The 18,517-nt window shown below is 57.2% G+C and overlaps 1 protein-coding gene across 3 annotated transcripts in view; it reads right to left on the bottom strand.

Annotated features, from left to right (window-relative positions):
• Positions 1 to 3,031: 3,031 nt before the first annotated feature.
• The window catches only part of TNFAIP2 (TNF alpha induced protein 2), a 28,679-nt gene continuing 13,193 nt past the window's right edge, over positions 3,032 to 18,517 (bottom strand). The window contains exons 1-12 of one of the 3 annotated variants that reach the window (XM_036262569.1): positions 18,251 to 18,269; positions 12,676 to 13,030; positions 11,724 to 12,354; positions 9,656 to 9,770; positions 9,368 to 9,490; positions 9,069 to 9,169; positions 8,401 to 8,499; positions 7,813 to 7,924; positions 6,818 to 6,940; positions 6,434 to 6,589; positions 6,169 to 6,290; positions 3,032 to 4,063 (exon numbers count right to left, since the gene is read on the bottom strand). In XM_036262569.1, coding sequence (XP_036118462.1) covers positions 3,922 to 4,063; positions 6,169 to 6,290; positions 6,434 to 6,589; positions 6,818 to 6,940; positions 7,813 to 7,924; positions 8,401 to 8,499; positions 9,069 to 9,169; positions 9,368 to 9,490; positions 9,656 to 9,770; positions 11,724 to 12,354; positions 12,676 to 13,015 — 2,064 coding nt within the window. In that variant the 5' untranslated portion in view covers positions 13,016 to 13,030; positions 18,251 to 18,269 and the 3' untranslated portion in view covers positions 3,032 to 3,921. Of the gene's footprint in view, positions 4,064 to 6,168; positions 6,291 to 6,433; positions 6,590 to 6,817; positions 6,941 to 7,812; positions 7,925 to 8,400; positions 8,500 to 9,068; positions 9,170 to 9,367; positions 9,491 to 9,655; positions 9,771 to 11,723; positions 12,355 to 12,675; positions 13,031 to 17,876; positions 18,231 to 18,250; positions 18,270 to 18,517 lie in introns of those variants that run through there. The other 2 variants (XM_036262580.1, XM_036262560.1) reach the window with 2 other exon arrangements.

Here is an 18,517-nt window from a genome sequence, read left to right as displayed (position 1 = left end):
GGAGAGTCACCCACCCATCCCTGTCTCTACTGCTGTCCCCTGTGTTCCAAGGACCCCCCTGTGTAGCAAGGCCGGCACTTTGGGGTTTATGTACACGTCTGCCCCCATCTGAGATGTTGACATAAGAAATGTCCAAAAACATCCAAACCTGTACACATTTTTACGAGTTTATTTGAGCCAAACTGATGGAAATTGCCAGGAAGCAAGATCTCAGCGGGCTGAGAAAAATGCTCCGGACCGTGGCGGTCTGACCACTCACGTTATACATCAGAATCGGAGGAGACCTGAGGGGGTCACAGGATCCCACGGGTGTAGCTCAGGGGGGCGGGAGAAAGCAAGGCGGGAACTCTCTGGGATTGGATGAAAAGTAAAGTGACAGACACACTTCTTTCATGGGGAAGGGGACAGACAGTTATTTACGGCACAGGGAGATGGTGTGTGGGGACAGGATGCACGAGGGTCCGTGGTCTCTGCGCTGGTGGGAGGGTGAGCCCCGAGGGGTCAGGACGTGGAGATCACTCTGACCTTTCAGAGGTATGTTATCTTAGACGCCAAAAGTCAACACACAGGCCTAGGTAAGGTCAAGACGGACCCAAAGGAAGATGCCGGCCCAGGACCTGCCTACCCTGCATGACCCACTTTAGTCAGGAAGTTTGAATTTCAGACCACCCGGTGTGGTTCCCTCCGGTCTCTGAGTCTGCAAGGAGGCCACGCAGGCCTCCCCCGAGCTGAGGTGCGGTGTGTGGCCCCTTCTCCGTGCAGAGACTTCCTTCTGGCCCTGGGCTCTCGTCGTCCTGCACCCCAGGAGGTGCCATGGGGAGGGTGTCACTGTGGCCCCCCTTCCTGCTCCCACTCCGTGCTCCTCTGGGAGGGTGACCCAGGAAACCAAGCACAGGGACTGCAGCTCCTGGGAGGCTCCATGGGGCCCAGGCCCACGCACAGGTGCCATGGGGGCGGGCGCCTCACCGGGCCTTCCGGGGCTGCCATTCCTCTCCCTCCTTGCTCCTCACTGCACTGTGGGCTGTGCCCCATCCCTATGGCCCCACAGACAGACCTCACCAGAAAGGGCCTCCCCACCCCCCTCCAGCCCCGTCCCTGACCTAGGCTGCTAGCATCCAGACCTTTTCTGAAGGACCCCAGACCCCACAGGTGGTGCCTGGCCCACCCCCTCTGTGGAATGAACTGGTCAAGGTACCTCCCCCGACCCCTCACACCCTTTCCTTCCCCAAATCCTGGGACAGGGTAGGAGTGCTGAGGAAAACCCCTAGTAACCTCAAAGGAACCTTATTTCCTTTTGATCTGCCCTGTTTTTTTCCTTTGACTCCAACTGGCCTCATCTAGTGCCCTGCCTCACCCACCTCGCTCTCCCTTGCTTAATCATTAAGCCCTTGGGACAGTGCAGTTCTGGCCAGCACCCAGGAGTCTTGGAAACAAAGCCTCGGGCCTGTTGACCACAGAGACAGAGACTGGTCAAACTAGAGATAATGCCTAGGCCTCCGTCGTGTCTCTCTCCAGAAGGACCGCCCCCTGCATCTTTGCGAAGCCAGGGCTGCCGTGAGGACCAGAGGCACGGACCAGCCACACCCCGCTCTGGCCACGGGGCGCCAGGTCTCGGAGCACGAGCTACCTGTGACTCGGGCATGGCGCCATCTCCTTAACAAATCCGTGCTTTCTGGGCGGCAAACCCGCTTGTGTCTTATGGGCCCTGATGTGCGAAGGCGAACGAACCCCTTCAGTTCAGCAACACCCTCCCTGGTGAGCTGGGGCCGTCTGTTCATAGACCATGCAGCTCCTCTGTTCAAGGTCAATTCCAGAAATACAACAGCAACTTCCCACTGAGCCTCTGCGTGGAGTGGAAATGACTGTCCAGAGTCCCAACACCCCTCTCCATCATCTCCAGCGCAGGACTGCGGGGAGGTTCTTCCAGGGGAGGACGCTGGGGCGTGGAGGGTGGAGGAGGGGCCGTGCCCCACAGGCAGGCCCTCCCAAGGCTCACGCTCACTGGTGAGGACAGGCGGGCGGCCCTGCAGGGCTGGACTCACTGGGGGTTTGGCGCAGAGCCAGGACGACAGCCCTGCCCAGACCCAGGAGCCGCAGAAAGCCACTGATGTTCACCCCTGCTCCCCAAACAGATCACTCCACAGCCACTTCTGAAATCGGCTTTATACCAAGTTATGAAAACGCGGATCCCCTCCTGAGGGTACACATATAAAAGCAGTACTATAAAAATAATAATAATAACATCAAACATGCTAACTCTTACAAATATACAAAGGCTTTTGTGCACCATTTACAGGGGCCAGTTCCTGGCCAAGTACCTAAAAAGAGGGGGACAGACCCAAGAGCTGGCCTGGCCCTGGTGGCACCCTCAGAGGCTGAGTCACACCTGAGTCTGAACCCCCTTCTCATGTTGAAAGTGCGTTATGGGGTGGGCAGAGGACAGGGAGGTAACTGAACCCCTGTTGTCCTACAGGGCAGGGGATGAATGGAAGCTGTGGTGGGCAAAATCATGGTCCCCCAAAGATACCACACCTACTCGCTGGAACCGCTTACTGTGAGGTTGTGTGGGAAGGGGAATTAAAGTCGCAGGTGATGTTCAAGTTGCTGATCAGCTGACCTGACAAACAGGAGGAGGGTCCTGGATTAGCCCTCTGGGTGGGCCAAAGGGATCACAGGGGTCCTTAAACGTGGAAGAGGGCAGCAGGGGGGAAGGGCTACGATGTGAAAAGGCTTTGAAATGGACGGGGTCCCAAGCCAACGATGTGCGAGGGTGGCCTCTAAGAACTGGAAAAGGCTGGGAATGCCCCCTCGAGCCTCCAGAAGGAGCCTAGTCTGCCAACACCTTGGGTTTAGCCCACCAGACCTGTGTCGGAACTCTGACCTCCAGGCTGAAAAAGAAGCCTTGCTTTAAGTACTAAGTGTGCCCAGACAGTGTGGCTCAGTGGTCAAGCATGAACCCATGCACCAGAAGGTCACCGACTCAATTCCAGGTCAGGGAACATGCCCAGGTTGTAGGCCTGATCCTCAGTGGGGGGCATGCAGGAGGCAGCCAATCGATGTTCTCTTTCATCGATGTTTCTCTCTCTCTCTCAAAAATCAATAAACATTTAAACAAAACAAAACAAAAGCTACTAAGTGTGTGGAAACTTGTTACAGCAGCAGCAAAACACTAATACGGGGACGAAGGGGTCAGAGGACCCATGAAGGCACACCCTGGGCCTGGGCCTGCCTGGGGGGCAGGCTGCATCCTAGCAGACCCAAGAGGCCCTCTTCTGAGCCCGTCCTCAGGGGATGCCTGTGGGCAATCAGAGAGGGGTCAGCGTCTGCGCTACAGGGCTTGTGGGGCAATCTGGAGGGGCTTCTGATGCTGGCCATGTGCCCTCCCCTCCAGGCCCCGATAGCTCATTTTCCCTTCTTCCTCTTTCAGCTGCTTTGAGTCCACGGGCTTGCTGAGCTCAGCTCGTTGCAGCCCTGGGTGGAGGAGGCAGGGTGGGTAAGGGTTGGCCTCCGGCCCTAGGCACTCAGACCCGGCATGAGAAAGGCAGGTCTGAGGCAGACAGGCCCCATGGACGGGCCCCGTGGACAGGAGGTGACCCAGGATCTCTGACCCCTAACCACTCTACCTCCTTTATCACACACACGATCAATTGTCATTTCTCAGATGTGGCCCCTTCGGCTCTTCACAAAGGTGCTTTCGCCCCACCGGACTGGTAACAACCCAGGGCCTATTTAATTTCAGCTGCTCAGGGGCCTGCACCTTGGCCAGGGCTGGGCAGAAGCAGCAGCAGAAGGCAGGAAGCCCGTGAGGGGCTGCGAAGCCGGTGCTGGTCTGAAGTGCCCCCCAGTGGGGGTGACTGGCCCGAAGTGGGGTGTGTCCAATGCTCGCCAGGTGCTCACAAGCAGGTCAGGCCACAGGAAAAGCTAACCAACCTTTATAAGTGAAAATAGGGACTTGAAGGACTCATGAGGCCCTGTGTTGACGTCCAGGATGCTCCGGATGCTCTTGACTTCACTGCTTGACAGGTTCCCCTTGATGGCTAAGATGGCACTCAGGTGGCCTTTGCTGGCAAGGAGAACATCCTGTTAGTCCAGCCTGGTCACCAACACCTCTGCTCACAACCTTTCCCAGCTCCCCAGACTCGTGGCCTGAGCACAGCGCCCTACGGGCGACTCCCCACCCACGCAGGGCCTCACTCTCCTCCACTGAGCTCCTGTAGCACTGGCCACCTGTTCGCCCCTAGAGCGCACCGAACTCCTGCCCACTGCAGCCTCGAACTGGCTGTTCCTCCTGGAACGCTCTTCCGCACACTCTCTGGACCGCAGGCCGACGCTCTAGCCGCTGAGCCAAACCGGCCAGGGCTCTTCCGCACGCTCTCAAGACGACCAGCTCCTCTCACCCTCTAGGTCTCAGCTAAAAGGTCACCTCCCCCAGGAGGCCTTCCCAGCTCTAAAGTCAGCACCTTCTATTGGTTAAATAATCTTCACAACTTGCCGTTGTTATTTCTTTGCTGATTACCTCACTATTGCTAACCCTCAGTAGACCGACTAGAAGCTACATGAGGGAGAACTGAGACCTGGTCTGTCTTGTACTTCAATGCATTCCAGTGCCTAGAACAGAACCTGGCACCTGGCAGACCACTCGGTAATTATTGGTGGGATGGACAGATGAACGGGTGGGTGGGTAGATGGATGGATGGATGAATTGGGGGACAGATGGATGAATAGATAGATGGGTGGCCCGGCCGGTGTGGCTCAGTGGTTTGAGCATCATCCCATGGACTGAGAGGTGCCATTTCGATTCCCAGTCAGGACACATGCCCAGGTTGTGGGCTCGATCCCCAGTAGGGGGCATGCAGGAGGCAGCCAATCAATGTTTCTCTCTCATCGATGTTTCTATCTCTGTCTCCCTTCCTCTCTCTCTCTAAAAAATCAATTTAAAAAACATATTTAAAAAAATAGATAGATGGATGAATGGATGGATAGGTGAGGGTGGGTGAATGGATGGATTGGTGGATGAGTGGGGGGATAGATGGATGGCTAAATGGATGAATAAATGAATGAATGAGTGAGTGGATTATGGATAGATGAATGAGTGGATGGATGACGGATGAGTGGGTAGAGGTAGGAATGGATAGGTGAGTGGATGGATGAATGGATGGATAGATAGATGGAAGGATGAATGAGTGGGTAGATGGGTGGATGAGTGGGTAAATGGATGAGTAGGTGAGGATATGAATGCACAGTTGGATGAATGAACGGATGATGGATAGATGGATGGGTAGGGGTGGATGATGGATGGATACATGAATAGATAGGGGGTGGGTGGGTGGACGGATGGATGGATTGATGAGTGGCTAGATGGGTAGACATGTGGATGGGTGGGTAAGTGGATAGCTGAATAGCTAGATGGCTGGTTAGACCAGTAGATGGGGAGCTGGCTGCTTGTATGGGTGGGTGAATAAATGGGTGAGTGTGTAGGTAAGTGGGTTGCTGGGTGGATGAGTGCAGTGGATCAGCCAGGGGCTAAACTAGGCTAAGCTGTCAATTCAACTCAAGACCCATTCAAACTTTCTCTTCCATGTCCAAGGACTCAGCCCAGAAAAACTACTTCCCTGGCACACAAGATCCTCAGGCAGCCTCTACTCTGGTACAGGGACTCAGGGCCCAGGGCATAGATCCAAGTCCCTGAGGATCCCTCGGCTGAGTGGTGAACCCCAGCTTCATCACTGACTTGTCAAGGCCTCTAGCAAGCCCCTGGTCTCTCTGGTCTCAGTTTCCCTTCTGAGGGGCAGTATCGTAAAGGCTAAGAGTGTGGACAGTGGAGCCAGACTGCCTATATTTGTCATCTTAGCTCTCCCACTGACTCACTGGGTCACCTCGGACACGTGCCTCTAGCTGTCTGGGCCTCGTGTGTAAATCGGGGATGAAAAGCATCACCCTCTTGGTGCTGTAGTGAGAGTCAAATGAATGAGCCTCTGTGAGCCTCGCTTGATAGCCGGCAAGTCAGCCGCACTCAGCAAAGGTTAGCTGCCAGGGCGGCATTGTGTGGCCAGTATCCAAGCTCCACGCGCCCCAAAGGGGCTGACTGCAGCCGCGCAAGGCTCTGACCGCAGTGGGGATCAGCAGAGCCATACTGACTGCCCAGGTCCTGCAGTGCCCTGTTCTCACCTGAAGTCAGGGTACCAGGTAGCATAGGTGGCCACCTCGATCTTGATGGCACTGGGGTCTTGTAGGCGAATGATCTCGGCGAGCTTAGGGAGGGCTTGGTGCAGCCAGGTTGCCGGGGATCCCTGCAAGCACAGGCCTGGTTGGAGGGAGGCTGCCCCTTCTCCAGAAGGGCCCCAGGTGCCCAGGAAGATTCAGGTCAGAACTGATCGAGTTTGGAGGGGCCCAGAGGGGCAAGGGCAGCCCATCCCAGGTGACCGGGGCTTACACTCTGAGTGCAGAAGTGCTGGATGAGGTTGGCATTGGCCAGGACCTGCCTGGCCAGTTGCTGCTGCTGCTCTGCGGTCTTGAGGACCAGGCGCCGCTTGCTGAGCCGCACGATGTATTCCTTCACTAGGTGCAGGTGGACAAGCTCCATGAGCTCCTGTGCGGGCCAGGGGCAGGGTTGTGTGAGTCAGCTCCTGATGGGGACCTCACACCTCCCTGGAAGCCTCCCATCCAGGAGTTCATGGAGGGGCAGATGACAGAGCAAAGGAATGCATAGTTGTGCGTGTGTGCATGTGTTCATGGGGGTGTGCACAGACTTGTGTTAGCATGCATGCCCAGGCTGCACCCCCTGCCAGGCCCAGCCCCCAGCCCACTGCCTCCTCACCTCCCGGAAACAGTCCTGCAGTTCCCAGAACTCGGGCAGCCTTTTTTCCACGGTGGAGACGATTTCCTCCAGGGTCTGCGCAGAGGCTGCCCAGCGGGTCTGCGTGAACTTCTTGAACAGCGGCTGCAACAGGAGAAAGGCAGGATGTCTGGACCTGCCTGCAGGGAAAGGGCTGCCAGCCAGACACGCACGGACACGCACCCTGACACACAGGGTGATCCAGGGGTGAAGGGACTTAAGGATTGCCAAGGAACCAGGACAGAGATCCGGTCACTCACAGGAAGTGGCGGCAGGATGTGTACCCTTCTCCAAGGACAACCAGCTGTGGCTGAAGCAGTCGGCCTGCCCCGAGGCCTCCCCCACACCCCCCGCTTAAATAAATAAATAAATTCTTGCATAAACCAGACTTTGTGCTTGACTGGTGCCAAGTCATCCAGAGTCCGTCTGGCGTCCACCACTAGCAGACCACCCATTGCCTCCTGCTCTGGTCACTGGGTACAACGTGGGTCCCCATGTAGGACAGACACGGAACCCCTCCTATTGTTTTACAGGGACCCTCACCCTCTGCTAAAGTAACTAAGGTCTTTCTGTGGATTTCTGGGCCCCAGCAGACGTGGCTGCCAAAGGCTCTGAGCATCACAGCTGGGAGTTAGGCGTGGGGACAGGCGAGGGAAGAGAAGCCTAGGGGTGAGAAAGGCAATGTGTGTGCAAACTTAGGGACTGGGCTGAGTTTAAAGGGAGCAGGGGGCACTGAAGCTTTTCTGTGCCCTCCCAGCCCCGGGAGGTCCCTCTGAGTCCAAGCCCCAGGCTGAAGTGGTGGGGGCGAGGTCAAGGCCTCCATGGCCCCCTCGCCTGGGCAGCACCAGCCTCTCTACATCGGGCCCCACACTGTGCCTTCCACATGCCAGTCGTTGCTCCTGCTGTTCCTCCCTGCCCCTCTTACATCCCCGAAGCACTGTGCTCAGCATGGGCCCAGGGAAGGAGGCTGCAGCTACCTTCAGATCCCAGAACAGGCTCTGGAGCAGGGTGTCAAAGCCACGACTCTTGAGCTCACCCAGGGGGGCCAGGAGGTCCTGTGATGTCTGCCACTTCTGCTCCACGAATGTCCTGGAAGGACATGGAATCAGGGAGGTCACACTAGCCCTGCCCAGAGAGCCAGTTAGCCCTAGGTGAATCGTCCTAAACCACCTCAGTCTAGAACACTCAATGGTTCCCCATTCCCCGTGGGAGCAAGTCCGAGTCCTCGGGCGGGGCCCAGCCTCTCATGCCCAGCACACCCATCCTCTTCTTACTTAGGACACCAGCCTCTGCACGCCTGTGTGCTCATCTACTTAGTGGACATAAGCAGTGTACCCACGTCGCAGGGTTGTTCTAAAGATAAACTAATAAATCCTTCGCCTGAGGCCTTGACCCACCAGCACTAACTGTCCCCACTGCGCCAGGCCCTGCTCATTTCCCCACAGGCCTTACTCATGGCAATTCCACAGCTGTGCTGCAGCTGCTCCCCTCCCCCACCCAGCACATGCCTCCACCTCCCAGCTACCCCTTCTCTCCAACAGGCAGGCCCCTTCCAGCGCCCTCACCGAAAGGACAGGCAGTTGTTGATGTTGGCCATGACATTGGCCCTGTAATTTGTCAGCTGTTTGCACCTCTCCAGAAATTCATCAAAGGCTCGCTGGTAGCTGGTGAAACAGGAAGGGGCACTTGCTTGACCATCACAAACACTGGGACAATAGCAGCCACCCTAGGTTTACAGAGCACTTTCCCAGGGGTGGTCCCCCACAGCTCCGGGCGGCTAGCCCCTAAGCATCATGGGACTGACTTTGCTCCCTGAGGCCGGTGGAGCCAGGCCCTGCAGAGCTCCTGAACAGGGTGCTGGCCAGGCTCTGCTGCTTCTCTACATCTGGAAGCCTGGATGGGCCATGGGTAAATGGAGGCGTCCTCAGAGGCGAGGAGGGAGGCAGCAAGAGGCTTGGGGGGTGGAGACTGGGGGTGTCATCGGAAGGGGAGGACAGGGTCTCAGTCTCTCGTGAAGCATCCTCCTTGCAGCTGGAGGGTGCTCTGTTGGAGTTTGGCCCGGTAGAGTGGAGGCACTCAGTGTCCAGTTGGGGGGGTGCAAAGGGAGAGGGCTCTTGTTCATAATGACAGGCACTCTAGGGGCCAGAAGGGGGCAGATCTAGCTTGGATCCCCAGCTGAGGCACAGGGAGGAGGCTGCAGGGCCCCCTCTGTGATGCCCGTACACACACCCACCTTCTCAGAAATGCAGCCAGCTCCACCAGCAGCATGTGCTTCATCTGCGTGCCCAGGTCAGGTGTGATTTTCTCGGCCTTGGCCTGGCTCTGGGAGATGATCTGCAGGGGTGGGGGTAAGCTGAGCAGGGGCCCACCTGGACTAAGGCAGGGGTGGGGGTGGGAGGCATGCTGGAACAAGGGGATGGGCTCAGAGGTGGGCATGTGTGTGCACACAGGGATGGACAGTGTGGGCTCTGCACCGTGCATGGCTTGCTCACATACGGGCTGTCCGTGTGCATGAGGGGTGGGCTGTTCTACCTGGATGATGTCGATGGCCAGCTCACTGTGGCAGTGGCCATTCAGCCTTTGGGGGGCCACATCCTGCACCCAGTGCTGTGACTCCAGTTCCAGGGCTCGGGCCATCAGCTCCTTCACACTGGCCTGGGGGAAGGAGAGTCATGTCAAGGTAGCAAGGAACCCATCAGCCCTGCCCACGTGGAAGTCCCTGTCAAGCTCCCTGCCCATGTCCTGTCTGTCCCTGAGCCTCCCCTCCGTTTCCTTCCTGCCCCTCCCTGGCCCTGGCCCTGGTGCTGTCGCTGGACTCACCACCTCATTGGACAGGAACGTGGCCTCCAGCAGCCGGATCTGCTTGGGGGGCAAGAGGCTCCCCAGCTTGATCTCCTGCAGCTCACCTGCCAGCTTGGGGCTGTTGATGATGTCACTGTGGGCAGAGAGGGGCTGGAGTAAGGAAAACTGCACCCACCCAGCACCATGCCTTAGGCAAGAGCCCACTTCCTCTGCCTGAGCCTCTGCGGGCCCTGAACTCTAGTGTCTGCCCCATTGCCCCTGCATCCCACTTCTCCATCTCAGAGGATGGGGCTCCATCTATTCCATTTGGTTCAGGTCAAAAACCTTGGAAGCATTATGCCTCCTTTTACTCTCTCGCCCCCTCATCCACCCGGGCTCCAAAACATCTCCCCCCTTGATCAGCCTCCAGCCACCCCACCCCCATCTCTTGCTTGGTTTATTGCAGGAGCCTCCTCCCAGGCCTCCTTGCTCCTGCCCTTGTCCCCAACAATCGTCCACCCAGCTGGCAGAACCTGCTCGCTTCCTCCTGCAAACCTGATCCTCCTTCTCACACAAGTGAAACCCAAGCTCCCTCTGGCAGCAGCCCTGAGACCAGCCACCCACTCCCCGCCTCCTTCCCACACAGTCCCCTCAGTGCACTCCAGCCCCGAGCCCCTCTTCCCTCCCAGGCCAGCCCCGCTGCTCCCAGAGGCTGGGCCAGTCCAAGCAGGAAGGGCTGCCCAAGGGCTCCACAGAGGCGGATCCACTCACCCTTCTGGCGCCTCTGCCCCCAGGGATAGCCCAGCCCTGGCACTTCCTCAGGGGCCTTTGTCTGCCAAGAGTCTCAGGAGTGGCCCTCTCTGCCCCTTTAGAAGCCTGGACTCCATGGCCCTTTGCTTCCTACACTTCTGGCCACACAGGCCTCAACAATTCCTCCCTGAACACCCCCTCCTCAGGCTCCATGCTCAGCTGGCCTCAGTTTCCTGCTGTGCTGACCCCTGTGAGCCCCAGGCTAAAAGCCCCCCAGTCACTGGGACAGGACGGCTGACTGGCAGAGGTGTGCATGCCCAGCATTTCCTGGTGAGTCAGGATAAGCAAGAAGAAACAGGCTCAGGGCTGGCCTGTCTCTCCTGCAGCCCCTGCCCTGTGCCCACTTCCCTATGCCCTGCTGACTCCTCACCCACCACCCCACCGGGCCCTTCCTCCTGACCCACCAGCACCAACTGAGCCCACTGGCCACCCAGATGTGTCCCCAAGACCCTCAGACACTGCCCAGACAGTCTCCTCCACCAGGCTCCCTGCAGGCTTTATACTTGGGGCCGGGCCAGCCCTTAAGGAACCCCAGGCCTCCCGTGCTGGGCATTTCCACACCCAGTCTCTCCCCACCCAGCTTGTGCTCAGAGACCCATGGAGACTGGGGAAATCAGGGGATGCCTGAGGCTGTACCCACTGCTACCAGGCACCCTCCACTGGCACGGCCAGCCTCCATCCGAGGAGCTCCAGGCCTCTTGGCCAGAACCCAGCTCAGCTGTGGCCTCACTGGGTGACCCTACACAACCCACCTCTCTGTGCTTCCTGGGAGGGCCCCCATAGTTTGTTGATAAATCCAGCATTGACAAGTTCTGCACAGCTCCCAGAATGCCTCACGACTTAGCTTCAGATCTTGGAAGGTGACTCCCTTTGCCTTCTTCCCAGCCCCTTTCCCCATTAGACTGGGAGCTTGCCCTGAGCAGGGACCTTGGCTCCTGCTCCAAGCAGAACCCTATTTGGTGCATCCTCAAGGCCCACTTCCTGGACTGACCCAGGCCAGGTTAATTCCCCTGCTCTGGGCTCCCACAGTCCCTGGCCTCTTCTGCCACAGCCCTACCAGCTCTGGATTGTCACTGTCGGGCCTACCCCTTGCCCAGTTCAAGAATGAATGCAGTCCCTCCCTTTCTCTGCACCCCAGTTTCTCCAACTGCCGAATGTGGCTGAGGCCCTGGAGATGAAGGGTTCCAAGTGCAAAGCAGACCCAGCGCAGGACTCTGCCTGCACTGACCCGGCTAACCCTGCTCCCTGCCCTGGAGCCACGTCCTCCTGCAGACCAGGCCCCTCCCTGCCCACTCACTTGGGGTAGAGTTTCTGCACCCAGAGCAGCAGCATGTAGGTGTCACGGTCACACAGCTCAAACTGCGCCAAGGCCGCCAGCTGGGCCGCGATGTACCGGTGGTAGCTCTCCGCATAGGCCGCCACGACGCCGAACTCGGCGGGGAACAGCGGCTTCAGCCGCTCCACCACGGCCTCCAGGTCCTCCTTCATGGTGCGGCCCATGTACAGGAACTTGCGCTCGGCCTCTGAGAGGCCATCGGCGTACGTGGCCAGCTGGCTCAGGCGCTCCTCGGCCTCCTGCGCCACGCCCTGTCGCCAGCGCTGCAGCCAGTGCCTCGGGCGAGTGGCCACCAGAATCGAGGGCTCGGACCCCGTGGCCAAAGCGCGGCGGTCCTCGCGCTCCTGCTCGGCCAGCACGGCCAGCGCCTGGCGCAGCCGCTCAGGCGGCACTTCCAGCGGCCGGCGCAGCAGGCTGAGCACCTGGTTGCGCAGCAGCACGTACAGCGCCTCCACCTTGCTCTGGCGCTGCACCAGCTCCTCCTCGCTCGCGCCCCCCGCCGCCGCCATCGCCTGCAGCTCCCGCTCCAGCGCCATCAGCGGCTCCGCCGCCTCCAGCCGCCCACAGTCCAGGTCCGCCTTGAGCTCCTCCACTGTGATCGACCGGGGACACCGCGTTAGCGCCACCGGCAAGCGGGCGGCGGGACAGCTCCCCCCACGGCGCCCACAGGAGGGGAGGCTAAAAGCCCAAAAGGCCAAGTGACGCACCCAGAGAGGCCAGTCGGTGTACCAGACAGGAATAAAGCCTGGTCTGCCTCCTCCCTGCCCCCCAAATTAGGTAGGGGGTTCAGGTGGAAGCCAAGAGGGGAGAAACCTCCAAGCCCATGGTTCCTGCCCTCTCGCTGTGCGGGGTGAGTGGGCTAGCCGGCCTAGCTCTGACATGGACCCCAACCCCACATGGGGCCCCAGCCTACCTGTGGGCAGTGGGCCCCCCAGCCCGGGTCTGGACTCCCGCTTGTCCTCTGGCTCTGCAGAGCTGGGCTGGCCTTTCTTCTTCTTCCCTTTGGTGAAGATGCTGAACATGCTGGCCAGGCCTTTTGGCTTCTTCTTCTTTGAAGCATCTTCCTCATCCCTCTCCTGTGCTACCTCAGCCTCCAGGGGTGGCACCAGGTCCTCAGAGGAGGTCTCCGACATGGAGGCCTCTGACTCCACCTCTGATGTGGAGCGCAACTTCTGGGGGCTTCCAGGGAAGTCAGGGGCCCCTGGCATAGGCCGCTGGCCTGCCAGGCCTTGAAAGGTCATCATCTTCAGCATCACCCTGGCTCAGACCTGCAGGTGGTCAAGGGGAGGGGGCATGACAAGGTCAGCAGTCACAGCACACAGGCGTGGTGGCAGCACTAAGTTGCTTGATCAGTTGTCACCAGTATGACCACCAGGGCTCTGGCCTTCTCCTGGCCCACATGGGCACCGACAGCTCAGCTCCCTCCATGGACACTAGTTCTCAGTACCCACAGCTCCTTTTCCCACAGAATCACCAGAGCAGGGAAGGAGCTGAGGACGCCAAGCCTCCCAGGTAGAGGGGCCTCGGCTTCATTGGGCAAATGCCTTTTGACGGCCCACCCTCTAGGCAGGGGACTGCAGGGCATGAGTACACCCTGGATCCCACAAAGCCCTGGGGAAAGAGACAAGAGCGTGGGCTGTGGTCCCACTGCAGAGCAAGAACAGAGGTCCAGAAAGTCACATAGCAGCGAAGGCTGGGCTGAGGCTGCGATTCAGCCATCACACCCTCCATCTTGCTTGGCTCTTCTCTGAGCTTGTCTGGCTGCGGGGTCCCAGAGGGACTCTGTGAGCAGAAACATGGCTGCTCCTGTTGGGACCATGAGGCAAGCAGAGCCTGACCCATCTATCCTGGCCTTGGGGCTCAGTCTATGGAGACCATAGCACCCCCCAAACTCCAGTGGGTGGAAAAAGATTTGGGAGAGCCTCTCACACATGGTGGGGACAAGGGCCCAATGAGACCCATGGCTGCCTTCCGTCACAGTTACTCAGACTGGGAACCCAGGCTTCCTGGCTCCTGCTTCTCCCTACCTACTCCCAAATGGGGTGACATCATCATCACAACAGCTTCCCATCTCTTCCTCAATTCCATCCAGGAGGGGTGTTATTTTCCTCATCTCACAAGTCTGACTCAGAGATTTAAAAATGCCCCTATTGTCACCCTGGCTGGTTTGGCTAAGTAGTTAGAGTGTCGGGCCACAGACCAGAGAGTCCTGGGTTCGGTTCCTGCTAAGGGCATGTACCTCGGCCCCGGTATGGGTCTTGTGGGTGGCAACCAGTTGATGTGTGTCTCTCACATAGATGTTTCTCTCTCTCTCTTCCCCACTCTCTCCCTCCCGCTCTATCAGGAGATAAATGCAAAAATGTCCTTGGGTGAGGATAAAAAGAAAAAAGAGGTCTTCTGGTCAAGATGGTGCGTAGATAAATGCAGCATGTATCTTCCCACAACCACGTCAAAGTTACAACTAAACTACAGAACAACATCATTCAAAACTGCCTGAAATCGCGCTGAATGGAAGCCCTACAACTACGGAATTAAAGCAGCAGCCACATCGAGACTGGTAGGAGGGGCGGAGGCAGATGGGCTGGCCCCACACCCACGTGTGGCGGATACAAATCAGGAGGACACCTCGGCTGGGAAGGTCCTCCCTGAGGAGTGAGGGGTCCCCGTCCCACACCAGGCGCCCCGCTCAGGGTCCCAGTGCCAGGAAGAGAATCCCCATAACTTCTGGTTGTAAAACCAGTGGGAACTGAGGCTCAGGGAGGCTGAGGCACTGGAGCCCCAGGCAGCTCCTTAAAGGTCCCGCGCATGGACTTATCGGACTCTCTCCCTCTAAGCTTGGAGAGGAGGCAGCTCGAGGGCGCCAGAGACATACAGGGAAGAACTGAGCTGTTTGGCATTGGAGTGAGGGCTTTCTCCGGGGAAAAACATGTTGTCAGAGGCCTTTGTTCCTTTGGTGAGCCCTTCCCTGGGGCGGCAGACAGTCCCCATATCTGGGACTCCAGCAACCTGGCTCACACTGTTGGCCCCACCCGGCCCTGGTGATTTCCTGAGGCCCCGCCTCACCCAACTTTCAGGCCCACCCAAACTGTTGCCAGTTGCTTAACCATAGGACTGGCCTGTCTTGGATCCTGCTTCAGGTTTTCCTAAATGCTCTCAAACAAGCAGCATCTGGTCTCAGCTAGCCCCATACCTCTCGTTAAGTAATACATAGAAACAAACACAGGGCGGCAGCCAAAATGAGGAGACAAAGAAACAGTCCCAAATGAAAGAACAGAACAAAACCCCAGGAAAAGAACTAAGCGAAATGGAGATAAGCAACCTAACAGATGCTGAGTTCAAAATACTGCTTATAAGATGCTCAATGAACTTAGTGAGAACCTCAGTGAACTTAGTGAGGGCCTCAAGAGCATAAAAAAGGACCAGTCAAAAATGAAGGAGGCACTAACTGAAATAAAGAATAATTTAGACAGCCCTGGCCAGTTTGGCTCAGCGGTTAGAGCGTTGGCCTGTGGTCCAGAGAGACCCGGGTTCGGTTCCCGCTAAGGGCATGTACCTCGGTTGCAGTTTGTCCCCGGCTCTGGTTGGGTCGTGTGGGTGGCAACCACTTGATGTGTCCCTTTCACGTCGATGTTTCTTTCTCTCTCTCTCCCTCCCACTCTATCTGAACAAAATATAAAAAAAAAAAAAACCCAAAGAATAATTTACACAGATTCAATAGTAGAGTAGGTAAAGCCAAGAAGTAAACCATCGATTTGGAATATAAGGAAGCAAAAAACACCCAATCAGAACAGCAATAAGAAAAAAAAGAATAAAAAATAATTAGGATAGTGTAAGGAGCCTCTGGGACAACTTCAAGCGTGCCAACATTCGCATCTTGGGGGTGCCAGAAGGAGAAGAGAGAGAACAAGAAATGAAAAACCTATTTGAAACAGTAATGGCAGAAAACTTCCCTAACTTGGTGAAGGAAACAGACATACAAGTCCAGGAAGCACAGAGAGACCCAAACAAGGTGAACCCCAAGAGGCCCACACCAAGACACATCATCATCAAAATGCAAAAGGTTCAAGACAAAGAGCAAGAGAAAAGCAGATAATTACCTATAAGAGAGTTCCCATAAGACTGTCAGCTGATTTCTCAAAAGAAACTTTGCAGGCCAGAAGGGAGTGGCAGAAATATTCAGAGTGATGAAAAGCAAGAACCTACAACTAAGATTACTCTATCCTGCAAAGCTGTCATTTAGAATCGATGGCCATATAAAGACTTTCCCAGACAAGAAAAAGTTAAAGAAGTTCATCACCACCAAACTGTTATTACATGAAATGCTGAAGGGTCTTTTTGAAGAAAAAGATAAAATATATGAACAAACAAAATGGCAATGAATATATATCTATTGACAATTGAATCTACAAACAAAATGAACAGGCAGAACAGAAGCATTCTCATAGATACGGAGAACATTTTGTTGGTTACTGGATGGGAGGGGGGTTGGGGGAATGGGTGAAAAAGGTGAAGGGATTAAGAAGTACAAATTAGTTGCTAGACTAACAAACACCAAAGGGAAGGGGGTTGGGGAGTGGGAAGAAATAAACCAAAAAACTTATATGTAACCAATGGACACAGACAATAGTGTGGGAAAAGGCAGGAGGGGGGTGGGAGTGGGGAGGAAGGGGTCAATGGGGGAAAAATGAGGAACATCTGTAATACATTCAACAATAAAGATAAAAAAAAAAAAAAAAAGAAAAGAAAAAGAAAAAAAGAAAATGCCCCTATTGTCAAGAGCTTGAACTTGGAACTCATCACCTGCCCCTGGGTTCCCCTGCCTGTGTCTCCCACAACTTGCAAGCTGCGTTCAGAAATGCAGGATCCCCTTGTGCCCAGCAGCACCCTTCAAGCACCTTGACCATTATCAGAGCAAGATCAGTGGAGGGGAATATGGTGAATCTCAAGGGAGCAAACAGGGCACAGCTGAAAATGGGGAGCAGGCAGGGCCACATCTCCCTGGTAACTGGGGTGACCCATAACCATGGTGCCTTCTCTACCACCCAAGAGTAAATATACCAAGTCATGACACAAGCAACATGATGACTTTGATTCATCCCTGCAGCAGCCCCGCCAAGCAAGTGGGATGATCCACCATCCAGAAGGAGAAACTGAAGTGTGTGTGATGGGAGAGGCGTGCTTCCCCCAAACACACAGTGGGCACAGAGGCTCAGATTAGGCCTGTCAGGCTTTCCAGAGCCCCTGCTGCCTCCCCATCATCCCAGCTACCTAGTCCCATTCCCCCTGAGGGCTGCTCATCCCAAGCCCCTGAGCTCATCATACTCTCAATGACTTCACCAGGTGCCCTGGGCAGGGTCCTACAGTTGCTTCCTGTGCCATTTGGCCTGGCAGTTCCACTCCAGAACCAAGCAGGGGTTGCCTAGGGAGCCCCCAAACCAAGTGTGAGGCCACTGGGCACTTCTGCCTTCCCCACCACTGCCCCAGCGTCCCCTCCCAATCCATTCCATTTTCACGCCATGCACCCATAGGAGCTAGTCTGGCCAGCTGGGGCCTGGCCCCACCTCTGTCTTCCTGCTAGAATGAGGGAGAGGGTCATTCTGACCAGCAGGGCTGCCACCAGCCTCACTTCTGCCCTCAGTGACCCTCCACCTGCTTGGTCCCCACACATGCTAGGCTCCACCCGACCTCCAGAACTTGCTCTGCCAGGTCCCCACATGGCACCGCTGCCTCATCACCGGGGGTTTAAACTCCATATTATGGCCCTGCAGCCCCTGCAGCCTGTGCCAGCCTCCCCCCCCCCCCCCCCCCCCCCGCATATCCACACAGCCAAGTGCCAGCCCCTATGTTTGTCAGGCCAATCTTAGTGCCCAGTACAGTACAGGCAGGCAGAAGAGGCTTTCCCTTAAGCTGGCGCCCTTTGTCGGACACATGAAGATAAGGGACCTGCTCTGAATTACACTGTGTGGCACAACAGTGGCAGCCCACCAGTCCCCCCAGGGCCCCAGCTTCTCCTCAGGCACACACGCCCCCTCGCCCTCCTTCCGGGTCAGGGCTGAGGTCCAAACAGCCTCCCCTGGTCTCTGCGCCAGGCTAGGCGGGCTAGAGAGGGCTTACCCATCCCCCAGATGAGGACGCGCAGGCACAGCGGGTGAAGTGACTTGGCTTAGATTACAGTCAGCTCCCTCCCCTGCGTGAGATTCTGGCTTCCCACCGCAGAAGGAAGGGAGATCCCGCCCCTCCCCGCAGCCCCTTCCTCCTGCTCTTCCCTGGACTGAGCCCGCGCTGGGAGCGCCAAACACAGCCCTCTGTGACGCGCAGTCCCTTGCGGCAGGGGCCTCAGTTTTCCTAGAAGTGGTGCCCCCCACCCCTTGGTCCCCTCCGCCGCGCCGGCCTCTCCATCGGAGAATCGGGCCGGGAACTGGAGGTGGGGAGGACCGGCCGGCGCGCGAAGCGGTGAGGACGGCCACCCGGGGATGGAGATCACTTACTGTGTCGGCCCGGAGACTGCAGTCCCGGCCAAGACCCGCGCTGCCTAAAAAGCATGTAGACCCGCCCCCTGGCCGCCCGCAGCTCCTCCCACCAGGGCCTGAGACAACCGCGGAAAACCCGCGGCGGAGGCCCAAGCGAGCGCCGCCCGGCTGCCTGTGCCGCTGAACCCCAGGTCGTGCGGTGGCACCCCACGGCGGCGCTGGCCAACCCCTTCAGGGAAGTGCGGGGGGGGGAGGCACTATCTCCCACCGGCCAGGGCGCGACTG

This window comes from Molossus molossus, unplaced genomic scaffold (assembly GCF_014108415.1).
Source record: "Molossus molossus isolate mMolMol1 unplaced genomic scaffold, mMolMol1.p scaffold_m16_p_1, whole genome shotgun sequence".
Taxonomy (NCBI): Eukaryota; Metazoa; Chordata; class Mammalia; order Chiroptera; family Molossidae; genus Molossus; species Molossus molossus.
This window is presented reverse-complemented; position numbering and strand designations above follow the sequence as displayed.